The sequence below is a fragment of the Meleagris gallopavo genome, chromosome 9, assembly GCF_905368555.1.
Source record: "Meleagris gallopavo chromosome 9, MGAL_WU_HG_1.1, whole genome shotgun sequence".
NCBI lineage: Eukaryota > Metazoa > Chordata > Aves > Galliformes > Phasianidae > Meleagris > Meleagris gallopavo.
The window spans coordinates 3010969-3023654 of record NC_139412.1 but is presented as its reverse complement, the minus strand read 5'-3'; the positions used below and the strand labels follow the sequence as shown (position 1 = coordinate 3023654).

The following is a 12686-nucleotide window of genomic DNA, read 5'->3' as shown; positions in this document are numbered from 1 at the left end:
CAAACCTTGCAGCAGCAGAGCCAAGCCTTGGTGTGATTATGTGTAGCAGAAAGGCTGAGATGGTTACAGCATTTGCCACCTCCTGTGGTGGTTGGGATGAGATGGTGGTTTTGTTGCTCCCTTGGTACCCCATGCAGCATATCCAGCTCTGTGGGCTCAACTTATGGGTCTTAAGGGTTTACCTGTTTTAGCAGGCCTGATGGTGATGGGTTCACAGTTGAACTTGATGAACTCAGTGGTCTTTTCCAACCTTAATGATTCTATGATATGAATGATGCACGGAGACTCGGACCACAGGGGTAAGCTGAGGTCTGTCTTAAACTTTAATGACTTTATGAAAATGGAACTTTCAGTATTTCGAGGATCTCTCCCATTAAGCATCATCTCATAGTTTGGTGACACTTTAAATGAAGCTGTGAAGAGAAGTGTTTGTTTTAGATGTAATTGGACAGCTGTTTTATTATGAGTTAATGAACTATGGTGATTAAAAAGAATTCAGTTTTAGCAAACCATCTATTAGCAATTAATCCTAACTAAAATCACAACTAAGCAAGTGCTGGGGAGCTTGCATGCCAACGACTGGAAGCAGAAGATGAAAAATCAAAGCAACGAAGTGCAACAGGATGGGCAGTGCCCCTCACCAGGATCCCTGCTCCTGGAAGGGCAGCTGTCCACCATCACCAAACCACCCCACGAGCCCATGTTGCCACCCCACATTCATAGCAGCTCCTCTGACCCAAAGGCTTTTTGGCTCAATTCAGTCACCAGGGCTGCTCATACCCCTCCACCTGCTCATGTCCCCCTGTGAGGGGCTAAGGAGAGGGGTGGGACAGCACTGACAGCAGAGTCAGAGGAAGAGATATTCGACCTCTTCTTGGTTTGAGGACACATTTCAGACCTGTTCTCCCTCTGCCCCAGATCCCTTTGGCCAAGCCTGCTTGCACTAGAGGAATTGCACAGCCTGGGATGCTCTCTGACATAGGGTTGCATCCTTCCTGCCTGCAAGGACCACACTGAGTAGCAGCAGCAGCACGAGCAACAGATCCTGAGCTGTGCAGTCCTCCACCCATCGCCCTCACACTTCCCAGCTCAGAGGCGGTGTCTTTATTTTAGCTGAACCCAGTACCAAGACCAGAGGCCACAGAAAGAAGCTGCTGGGGTTTCCACCAGAGCTTCACAGTTCACGTGGAGCAGCCTTTACCCTGACAGAGTTGCAGGCAGAAAGATCCAAGGAGTAAGAGGAAGACAGGTACATATGGCATGTGTGCCAATCACTTCTCTCCCTCTGTTAAAGCAAACCTGTTCCTGATCATTGTGCCTTCACAGCAGCTGCCTCCTGATCCTTCTCTGCTTTAGCCCTCCATTTAGCCTTCTTCTCTTCATTCACCCTCAGCAGTGTTTGATCCTTTTTAGCAGCCTTTGGAAGGAAATGGTGAAAAACATTGCATGCATACATTTCCAACCACTAAATTTCCCTTCGTTTGCACCACTTGCTTTAACACCCCACTCTCCTCTGATATTTCATGATGAAAGACATGAATGTGCTTCTTTATTTTACAAATTTCTCACCATTTTCAGCTTCTAAGTAGCAGAAAAATTACACTGCATGATGTTTACAGGTGCATGAGTAGGTAGGAAGAATGATAGTGCACTTGCAACTAGGACATGCCAGTTGGGCTGCAGATCCTCCTTCCATATATGTGGCACAGGAGAAGAGAAGCATCACAGCCATGTGGCCATGGTGGCATGCTGGGCAGAACCACAGGAACCCATTACCCATGGCCACAGGGCAGGAGCAGGCTCTGCCAACACTATCTGAGCTACTCCACAACCTTTGGACTTGCTGAAACACCGTGATATGGAGGCACTGAGTACATGAGTTTATGATGAAGTGTGCCAGAAGGAACATTTTAATGAGCAAATTGTGCTTCCCCATGCCAACCTCTCCCCTGAAGAATGGGGCAAGAGAGATCCCATGTTAATATTGCTAATACGGACTTAATCTCAAAGCCTGCCAACTGGGTGCTTATTTAAAAAAGAAAGTCCACATACACCACCTGATAAGTGTGTTATCCAGAAAACATTACTCACCTCTTTGCCTGTGATGACCATGGCCAAGCAGCCCAGCAAGGTCAGTGCAATCATGATGTAGCAAATCTTTATCCTCACAGTGTTCCTTGCTGCATCCAGAACCTCAGACCTGTGGAGGACAGAGCAGAGTTCCCATCCTGCAGCAGCATGTGGGAAATGAGATTGTGAGGAGCTGGGTAACGAATCCCCAAATCTCCCAACAGCTGCCTGTCTGTGCACCATGAAGTGGAAGGCTGAGCAGGAGCGGATGACCACCATCCATCCAGAGTCATCGTCCCAAGCAGCCACTGCTGAGAAATCTCCACCACCTTCCATAAGTGACTCACAGCATTTATCTGACCACTCATGCTTGCAAGAGACTCCAAGGTGACAGCCTGAGTCATTCATGAAATTATATCCAGCTGTGGATTCCATTATGTCTGCAAGGGAAAGGCCAATCCCTAAGGACCCCACAAGGCAGGGGGCACTGGGACTCTGAAATGAAACACAACTCTGTAAGAAAATACCTTGACAAAGGGGTCATTTAGAATCGTAGAATTGCAAGGTTGGAAACCACCAGCAAGATCATCTGTGGGTAAAACCACAGATCAGAAGCCAGGAACTCTTTGCAGATGTCTTCTACCACATCTGTGAATAACACTAACGTTCCTTTAATAAAAGCTAGCAAAACCTGTAAAAACCTAAAGTGGATGATGTTTTACCATGGTGACTCCTGAACTACAGAGCCACTTCCTTGCAAAAAACACTTCTGATGAGTCTGAAATGGATGACAACAAAAATAAGTGAACCCAATTTACATCAGAGGCAAAACAAGTACGTTCACTTCCAACAGCATCACTCAGCAAAATTAAATTAATATCAAAAGAAAAAAAGGTCTACTTACGTTATGTACTTGGGAATGTCCTCCTCCTTTTTAAAGCGTCCTGCCCACACCAACACCTTTTTGTCAAAATTTGTAGGCCTTCTTTCATCTTTGAATGCTTTAAGAGATTTTGCAAAAGAAAAGAGTGAGCAAAGCTTAGTAAAAAAAAAAAAAAAAAAAGCCATTGAATCAATAAGGCTGAAAAGACCTCTAAGATCACCCAGTCCAATCCCAACCCACCCCACCATGCCCATAATCACATCCCTCAGTGCCACCTCCCCACGGTTCTTGGACTCCTCCAGGGGTGGTGACCCCACCAGTCCCTGGGCAGCTGTGCCAACACCAGTACAGTTAAGGGGGAAAGGGACCCAAATTTAGAACAGCACTTTTCTGTCCTTTGAGAGCCAAACATGCTTTCTAATGTCAATAAGAGCCAGCAGCTGGGATGAGATGCTTTGTTATATTTAGAACTTACTCATTTTTAAAAATTATTTTCCTTATTTTAGGTAGGTTTTAAACTAAAAATCTCCCCAGTCTTCCCTATTCTGAAGGGAAGAGATATGGGGCTGCAATCACCCACCCCACAGCATGCTGTCACCCTGCTTGCCTCCTGCTTCCCAATAGGGAACTCAGCAAACTGCCAGCAGCACCTGTAACTCCTCCACAGCATCTCTTTCAGAAAGGGCTGATGGAGAGATGAGGTCTGTGAAAGTACAGCCTGGTGGGATGCTGTCGTTCTCATGCAAGCTGGGTACCAGGTTGCTGTACTCTTAATGATGATACATGACACCCCAGCAGAGTGCTGCAGCGATGCCATTAGCATGCTGTCACTGTGAGCATAATGAGAAAGGAACTCCAGCGCCTCTTGATGGAAACAAGTCCAATGACAGGCCACAGTGAGCCCACAGTCCCCTGTGAAAATAGGGGAAGGCAGCCCAAAATGCTGGCTTTTGCCTTGTACACCTGTATAGGCAACCATTGCTTGCACATCCAGGCAGGGTGCAAACAAGATGCTGGGTGATGGGGCCTTGTGATGTGGGACTGGTGTTTAGAAGCATGCTGTGGGTGACCAAGCCATGCAGGAAGGGATGGACACAGAGATGCTTGATCTGAGCATCCCATACTGTCTGGCTCCTGCTGAGGGCACAGAGCACCTCTCCCTGCCTGCACTGAGATGGTGAAATCACTTTAATTGCCTTTGTCCCACACTTGCTCATGCACACCAGGGGTGGTAAACGGCTGAACAATTCCAGGTATAAACCTTGGCATCCTTGCAGTGCAGGTAAATTTAATCTATTGCTTCTCCTACTTTTTTTTTTTCAACAGTGCCAGGGAGACCAGAGATGGATCTGAAATATCAGTGAGTCTAAATCTGATCAGCAGATGGACAGACCACTGAAAGGACAGGTTCCAATCCCAAGAAGATAAGGGTAAAGTCCCATGCTGCAGACCCACACAGTCTGTACTCACCAGGGCGAGGGATTTGGTGCAGAAACCTCATCTGCAGTGGGCACCATGCAGCTCCCTGGTGGGAAGACCAGCCTAGAAGGATGTGCAACCACGGTTAGGACCATCATTGTCATTGGAAGGAGCAACAAATAAATCCACTGCCTGGAAGTCACTGCACTGAGTCAAATTGCAGTGTCCCCTTCTGAACTGGCACATCTTTGGTTTCCAGTGTGCTCTGGGTGGGGATGGATGGGACGTGGCAGCACTGTACTTGTGGGAGTGGGGATTGTACCATCCACTTACAGAAACCAGGCAGCAAGCTGCAAGGAGGAACTTTCACTTTCTTTTTTAGCTAACAGATTCTCGGACATAAGACATCACTTTGTTTTTGCCACCATAGCAGCAGAACTATTTAACACACACACAAAAAAACCTTTATCCCTCTACTTGGAACTCTTAATTGTCTCTGTATCCCCAACACAGCACTGCAACAGCACAGAACGGGGATCACTTCCCAGCTGTTCCCTGCACAAACCCTTCTCCCCTGTTCTTAAGCACAAAACGGCGACCGAAGAACTTCCACCCACCTGGAGCAGCTGTCTGCAGCACTGCAGCCTGCACACCCCTGGCTCTGTTCCTGACACTTCTGGCACAGCAGAGCAGTGGTGGAACAGCGTGAAGGTCCCGGGCGTTTAGGTGAGCCCCACACCTCCACCACCCCACTGGACCGCGGCCCAGAATCCTCCCCAGCATCCTGGTGCACCGTCTCGGAAGGCTGACCCTGGGGTTAGTTCCACAAAACTACCGCTTCCTGTGAGAAAGGAGGAACACCCTTTCCCACACTGGCTGCTGACAGTTTGTTTCTACGTCACAACATTCTCTGTTTGCCAAAATGACACACCTCCCATGCTGCATGGGCTGCTCACGCCCTATGCAGGCACTCCACACAGTTCCTGCTCTGAGTACTGGTGGAGATTGACATTATTTTTCTCCCTCCTCGTTGCAATAGGACTAAAATAGGACTGTGTGCTATGCTTCCCCCAAAGATAAGCTTTGTGACTGTTAATTATCACAGTTAGAGTTTTTAATTGTTCTCAGCTTAAAAAATAACCTTGCAAATCAGTCCTGTTAAACAACCTTTGGGAAGAGGAAAGGTTTCCCTGCTATCAGAGTAAACGTGGTGTGGTGAAAGGAAACCAAACTTGATGTTGCATAGAATTGTTGGATTTGGAAGGGACCCTTAAAGGCCATCTGGTCCAACTCCCTGCACTGAGCAGGGACACCCACAGCTCCATCAGTGCTCAGAGCCCATCCAGCCTGACCTTGGGTGTCTGCAGGGATGGGGCACCCACTGCCTCTCTGAGCAACCTGTGCCACTGCCTCACCACCCTTATTGGAAAAAACTTCTTCCTTATATTCAGCCTAAATCTCCCCTCTTTTACTTTGAAACCATTTCCTCTCGTCCTCTCACAACAGACCCTGCTACAGAGTCTGTCCCCTCCTTCCTTACAGCTTGTAGGTACTGACAGGTTACTCCCAGTCCTTCCCAGAGCCTTCTCTTCTCAGACTGTCCTCCTCAGGCAGGATTCATCCCTTAGTTTTCAGATCTCATCAAATCAGTAAACTAAAAAAAATATACAAAACCTCAGGTGATGAGTGTTTGTTAGGAAGCTCAACTGGCCATTGAGAAATGACCTATAAAGGGTCTGCCCTCATGGAGTTCACTCTCTGCAAAGTCTGAGGAGCACTGGATAGTTTGTCTGACATCAGCTGTGCTAACCAGAGATCAAACCAAAAACACTGCTGTTTCATCATTTTGATGTTTCTCTTGCATTTTGCATGAAACTCTCCCTGATGGGTCAGGAAATGAAAATGCAAAATACTTGTCTCATTTGGAGCACTGAGGTATTTACTCTCCTTAAACATACGAGCTCTAAAGCTGATTTACAACCAGGGGAAAAAAAAAAAAAAAATCTATCTGAGAGGAAAAAGCCATTGCCAACAGGAAAATGATCAGAACTATTTAATAATACCATCAAGAGCAATATTGCAGATAACCAAAGTGTGCCTGACTGTGAAGGGAGGAACTGCAAGGGAACAGAGCTCGGGATGTTGGCAGGGATGTTCTTTTATGGCTGAGAGGATGAAAGATGTGAGACAGATGCAGCTCCAGCTCCTGGCCCCGAGCAAAACCTCCGCTGTTAATAGAGACATTTTATATTTTTGAGAACACAAAGTTACCAATATTGAGGAAAGGAGAAACTTGAAACAATTACAAACACTCTTTTTTCTCTTTCACAAAAGCCCTGCAACGCATCCGGGCATTACACAATGCATTCAGCTTAATTTGCTTGTAATTCAGTAAAGCAAATTAGATCCATTTCCAGATTAGGAACTCATACAGAAAATAAAAGGAGATTTGAGCTTCCAGCTGCAAGCTGGATCTGCAGACAAGCAGAAGTCAGCAGCTGTGATTGCACTGGAAGAAACAGAAGGGAAACCTGCTATATTCACTGTGTCCTGCTAAGGATTGTCCTGGGGGTGCAGGATGTGGGGAGGAGAAGGCTGCATTTATACAGCACCAAGTTTACAGGGCTCAGCACACCTGAGCATCCCCATAGGCCCTTTCTCCCTCTGCAGAAGAGCTGCTGGGTAGGAAATGCATCTTGTCCACCTGGCCACCTCTGGTGTTGGGGCAGGTGGTGTGAGTGAGCTGCTGTCATTTCCACCTTAAGAGACACGTTCTGAAATGCTGATTGCATTTTGTCCCGGAGGAAACCAGAGGAAGAGATTTAAAAAAGAAAATCTATAGATATGTATCTTTTTTTATTTTATTTCTTAGCTTCTTAAATGAGGAGAAAATCACAGGGTTTTCAGGCTTCTGCTGCTTGCCCGCTGAGAAGTTGCCATTTGTTTCCTCTTAAGGACACGCCAGCAAACAGCTGTATTAACTGCGTCTGCTGTGAGAAGAAAAGCACTTCAGGATTTATTATGCCAGAACTCAGAAGTGCAAAGATGCCCAGGCCTTCATGAACTCACAAAGGCAGTTATTTGCTCCTGCATTTTACTTCTTTCTTTGGCACTGGGAACGATTATGACTGGGATGAGTTTTACTGCAGTGCAAGATAGCTAATAAAAAGCAAAACACACCACTGTGTTAGGAAATCAAGCTTTCCCCTGTGTGCACTGTGGATCTTTCTCCTGCTTAGAACATCTTGAGCCCCTTCCTGAGCAGAGGAGAGATGCAGAGCGTTCTGCGTCACCCTCGCACCCTTCTCTGCTCCCATGGGCAGGACCAGCAGCCAGTTCTCCTCCCCTCCCTAAATGTACACAAAAGCCTTTGTGGAAAGGGAATTGAAAGGCTTCAATATAAAATCCATTGCTTTTTGCTTTCTGACTGCCTTTATGCTGTAATTCCCAGAGCCTTCCTTCAGATCGCAGCCAAACCGTTGCACAATGAGTAATTTGGAGCCAGGTTCTCCGCACCTGTTCTGCTTTATCTGCTTTCAACAATCACAGGAATGAAAGTTTACCCCTCCAAAAAGCCCAGGTGGGACCAGAATGCCTCCTCCCATCTCCTGGTTCGTTTTCATAAGTTTGCACAGCAACACTTTTTAGTCACACGTATAGAAAAGAACTCAGAGGATCATTCAACCAAAAACAAATAAATAAATAAATAAAGTACTGCTTTGTTTTCACATGCAACGTCCTCAAAGCCAAAAGGCTCAGCATCCCTCAGCCTCGTGTGCCACAGGAAGCTTTACATGTGAAAGACATGATGAAGAGCAGAACAACAGCAACCCCGGGCTCAGAGGATTTGTAGGACCAAAACCAAGCATCAGCACCAGCTTTTCATCACTTCAGAACTTGTTTTTTGATAATCATAGAATTGCTCTGGTTGGAAAAGACCCTAAAGATCATCAAGTCCAACTGCAACCTAACCTTACTACCCTGACTCAAACAACCCTCTGCTAAATCATGTCCCTGAGCACCACATCCAGATGGTTTTTAACAACAATCAGGGATGGTGACTCAATCACCTCCCTGGAGAACCTATTCCAGTGCTGAAAAACCATTTCTGTAGGGAAGTTTTTCCTGATATCCAACCAAAACTTACCCTGGTACAACTCGATGCCAATCTTGAGTGATATCAATGCAACAAGGCACCTGCTAAAAGGGAGCATGGGCAGTGAAGGATACCCCCTCCCTTTCTGCTTTAAACTTCAGCTCTGCTTTTAAAAATAAAATCTAGATTCCTCTCCCCACCAGTTCCACAGTTGTTGAAAATTTCATATTTCCAATATTAGAATCATAAAATCCTTAGAGTTGGAAGGGACTTTTAAAGGTCAATTAGTCCAACTCCCCTTTATTGTTCCTATTCTTCCAAGTGTGATAATATCAACGCAAATCTGGAAAAAAATAAATCACCCAGCACCCATAAATATGGCATTAAACGCTACTAAGTACTCCACTTACCCTGGTAAATATTGCCTGATTTACATTAGATGAGCCTTCTTGCCATTGGTCTCTTAATACGGGAAGGTGATATAACCTGCTTGCTATTTTCCATGACAGGAACAGTCATTTTCCCCAGGTGAGAAAGATTTGAGCTGGTCTCTACCTTTGCCTTCAACACAAGACAGGGCAGGATTTGGCTTCCTCCCTGAGCTGGTATTTAAGCACTTTATATGATCAGAATCATAGAATGAATCAGGTTAGAAAAGACCATTAAGATCACCAGGTCCCATCGTCAACCCTCCCCACCATGCCCATCACCACGTCCCTCAGTTCCACATCCCCATTGATCTGGAGCACCTCCACGATTGGTGACCCCACCACTTGCTGGGCAGCTGTGCCAGTGCATCACTGCTCTTTTTCAGAAGAAACTTGTCCTAATAAATCTGAAAACGAGTGTAAAAACAGGAGATGAAGGGGTGTGGCATGTCCTTTGCACAAAGTGCACGGTTTATAACACCTGGGGCTGGAAGGACAAAGCTAATAGCAACAACAGTGAGTTGCTGTGCTGACAAAGCCCCAGCACAACCTTTCCCCAGGATTTGGGATGATGATACAGAGGCAGCGAAATGGCACGTGGCCTTCAGCACAGAGGGGCTCTGCACATGGGCCAATGAGTTGAAATGAGGGGTGGCTGCCTAAGGCTGGCTTCATCATAGGAGCCATTGGAAATCCTGAGGTGTTCAGGAAATGGTGATGAAATTACAGGCTTTAAACCAAGGAAATCGATGCATTATGAACTTTGCACTTATTTCTGGAATACTGCACGACTGGACTTGATAGCAAAAATGAGCAAAACACTAAGAGGAAAACAAAGCCATTGGAAGGCAAACCATTTACATTTTGACTCAGAGTGCAGAAAAGCACTTAATTTAAACCTTTTCCACACCTGTTTCCCCAGCTGAGAAGCGCATTGACAAGGACAGGCTCGTTGCTCACTTGTCACTTAACGATTTTCTTTCCCGAGAAAAATGGCATTGTCTTCAAAAACAGACACATTTAGAGATGTTTCAGCCCATTAGTCGATAGTTTGGGGGGGAAAAAAAGAAACCTAATTTAAACAGATTGAACAATTCAGTGTGGAAATGCCTTTCCCCCACACTTGTTTTAATGTAAGGATGACTTAGACATTTTCAGCTCTTGCAGAGGAGACGTGCTATCGATCAGGCCAATAAACCTGCTGAGATCATTATGAGCCTCTGCTTGATGGGGTCAAATTTTACTTTTTAGTGACTGGTTGAGCATGTATGCAATCAATATAAGAGGGAATGTACCCATGGCTGTTCAGGAGGAGGCACTGCTGCAGGGACAGGTTTGTCCCAGCAATGCACACCATGGGAATCCATAACAGGGCCCAGGTGCCTCCTCAAATTTATGAACTGTATCTTGACAAGCCCTCTGAAGAGAACACAAAACTCTTCCAAGTGAGATACAGCCGACCTATATGATTAGATTCAGCTTCCCAGCAGCTTTTACACGACCAAAGGGACCATGAGGAAAAAACATCTCTTGAGAGAAGCACAGTCCCTCAAGTGCAGCTCAAGGGGAAGGTCTGTGACACGTGGTCCAGGGGCCTCCATGCACCAATGCTGCCTTGGTACCTTGTTCAAACTGCTGACTGCATCCACCTTCACTCTGTCATGGAACAGCTCATGCGTGCCTGTGTTGGGCTCAGCCATGCCTGGACTCCAGCTGGTGGCTCCTCCACTCCTTGCTTGGACAGTACCTTGCAGGAGTTCCAGGCTGTTACTGAAGCTCCTACATAATATAGTAAAGAGATAATGAGAAGGGAAATGAAACACTCATCATGAGAAGACACAGGAGCTGGCTACACCCCTCATAAATAAGATTTTACTTCTCTAGCAATAACACAAAGTTGTCCTGCATTATCTGGACAGGGAATATCATGGAAATGCATACAAAGCCAGAATCATAGGATCACTACGTTTGGAAAAGATCACTAAGATCACCCAGTCCAACCATCAACCCATCCCCTGCATGCCCACCTACCATGTCCCATGGATCAACTTAAGGCCATGACCTCTCATCCGGTGTGCTTCCAGTGTGTTTCCAGTGTGCAGTCATAGAACCGTAGAATGGCCTGGGTTGAAAAGGACCTCACAGATCATCTAGTTTCAACCCTCCTGTTGTGGGCAGGGTTGTCAACCAGCAGACCAGGCTGCCCACGCCACATTAGGTGGGGAATCCTCATTTGCTTAGACTTCAGTAAAACGCCCCCCACAGTTACAAATACTGTAGTTGGTGAGACATATAAAAATGCCCAGTTGGAGAAGAAAGTAGCTAAAGTGAGGATGGTGTTGCCAAGTACACACAGAGGTCAATGAGAAGGAAATAATATAGGAAAATTCAATGCGAGCTGAGGTGACCTCAAGGGATTTTGCAATGGAAATAGGGCAAAGAGCACAGCAGGTCATCTCTTTGGGGCAAGGAATGAGGATTTCTGGATATAATAGTTTAATTCAGGATGGCTCAGTGGATGCTGTTGAAAAAGTAGATGAAATTTTAAGATGTATGAGAAAAATCTCTCCAGCAGAGAGAGGACGCATAGAATCCTTATGTAAGATATCTCTCATAGTGTGCACTGCTCAAGAAAGCACCAGAGAAGAACAGATAGGTGTGCCAAATCACAGCATTGATATCTGAACAGAAGATATGCATTGTCCCTGGTGGATGCCAAGGGCTGCCCATCCCTGCTGCTGCTCCTTGTACCATGCAGCAAAGAAAGGGACTGTTTCCATCCCTGTGTTAGCTAATGAAGCACACACGGTAACACAGACACATGGCTCACCAGGCTTCTGTGCTGCCGGGAAGCTTAACTTTGGGCTGTAACTGCACAGTCATTAGTGTTTACAAAACAAGCTTCCAGGGAAGCAAAATTACACACTGAGGAAATAATAAGAAGCAATGTAATCAGATGTGAGAGGGAGATCATTTCATTACCTGAACCAGGCCTCATTATTCACCGTTTCCCTGGCAAGAGCTGATAAATGCAGGTTAATGAATTTGAGTGCTGTGGACGAGGGGGAGGAGTGCTGGCTCAGCGCTGCCGCGTGCTGAGCAGGACCTGAGAATCCAAAAACCAAAAATGCAAGGGGTAAAATACCAACAGACCCCTTGCAGCACTGTAGTGAGACAGAGAGGGGTTCACAGTCATAGCATCAAGGTTGGAAAAGACCCACAGGATCACCCAGACCAAACATTCACCGATCACCAATAGTTTGCAAAGACTAGCTCTATTTTTTTCTACTCCTTTTGCCTAGTTCACAAGCAGCACAGCTCCCAAATTTCACATGAAGCACCAAAACATTTGGCAAGGCTCCCCTGGAAGGACCACATGCACTACCAACATAAGATGAAAAGCTATTCAGAGAGGAACACACATATCCTAATACTACAGGAAAATGTTGCCCTCGTCTATCTTCAAGTGACAAGTTTTATTTTCCTGCCTACCATGCACAAGCCATCCATCACTTCCAGAAAGAAAAGGTCACTCTGTTCTTGCAACAAACTCCCAAGTCTGTGCCCGGACCTGGGCATGGACCAGGGCCATGAACAATGCTGTTGTTGGGAATTGGAGACAATACAACTGCCTTGGTGCAGTGGGGTTTGAATATAGAAACATCTCGACTGTCCATATGAGAAAACAGTGTCTTGGCCAAAAGAAGAAAAAGGCTTGTAGGTTCACTTATAAAGATAAAACCATACAGCCCCAATGCCTGGGAGGGAAAACACTGAGAGGCAGCAGCAG

General features: G+C 46.0%; 1 protein-coding gene across 1 annotated transcript; it reads right to left on the bottom strand.

Annotated features, from left to right (window-relative positions):
• Positions 1–300: 300 nt before the first annotated feature.
• LOC104912152 (protein FAM162B-like) lies at positions 301–5274 on the bottom strand. Its single transcript, XM_010715171.4, has 6 exons — positions 4990–5274; positions 4424–4495; positions 2975–3071; positions 2092–2200; positions 1300–1417; positions 301–413 (listed from the first exon to the last, which is right to left on the bottom strand). Exons 1-5 carry the CDS (start codon positions 5153–5155, stop codon positions 1310–1312), a joined length of 552 nt encoding a protein of 183 aa, XP_010713473.1. The 5' UTR covers positions 5156–5274; the 3' UTR covers positions 301–413; positions 1300–1309.
• Between the last annotated feature and the right edge of the window lie 7412 nt (positions 5275–12686).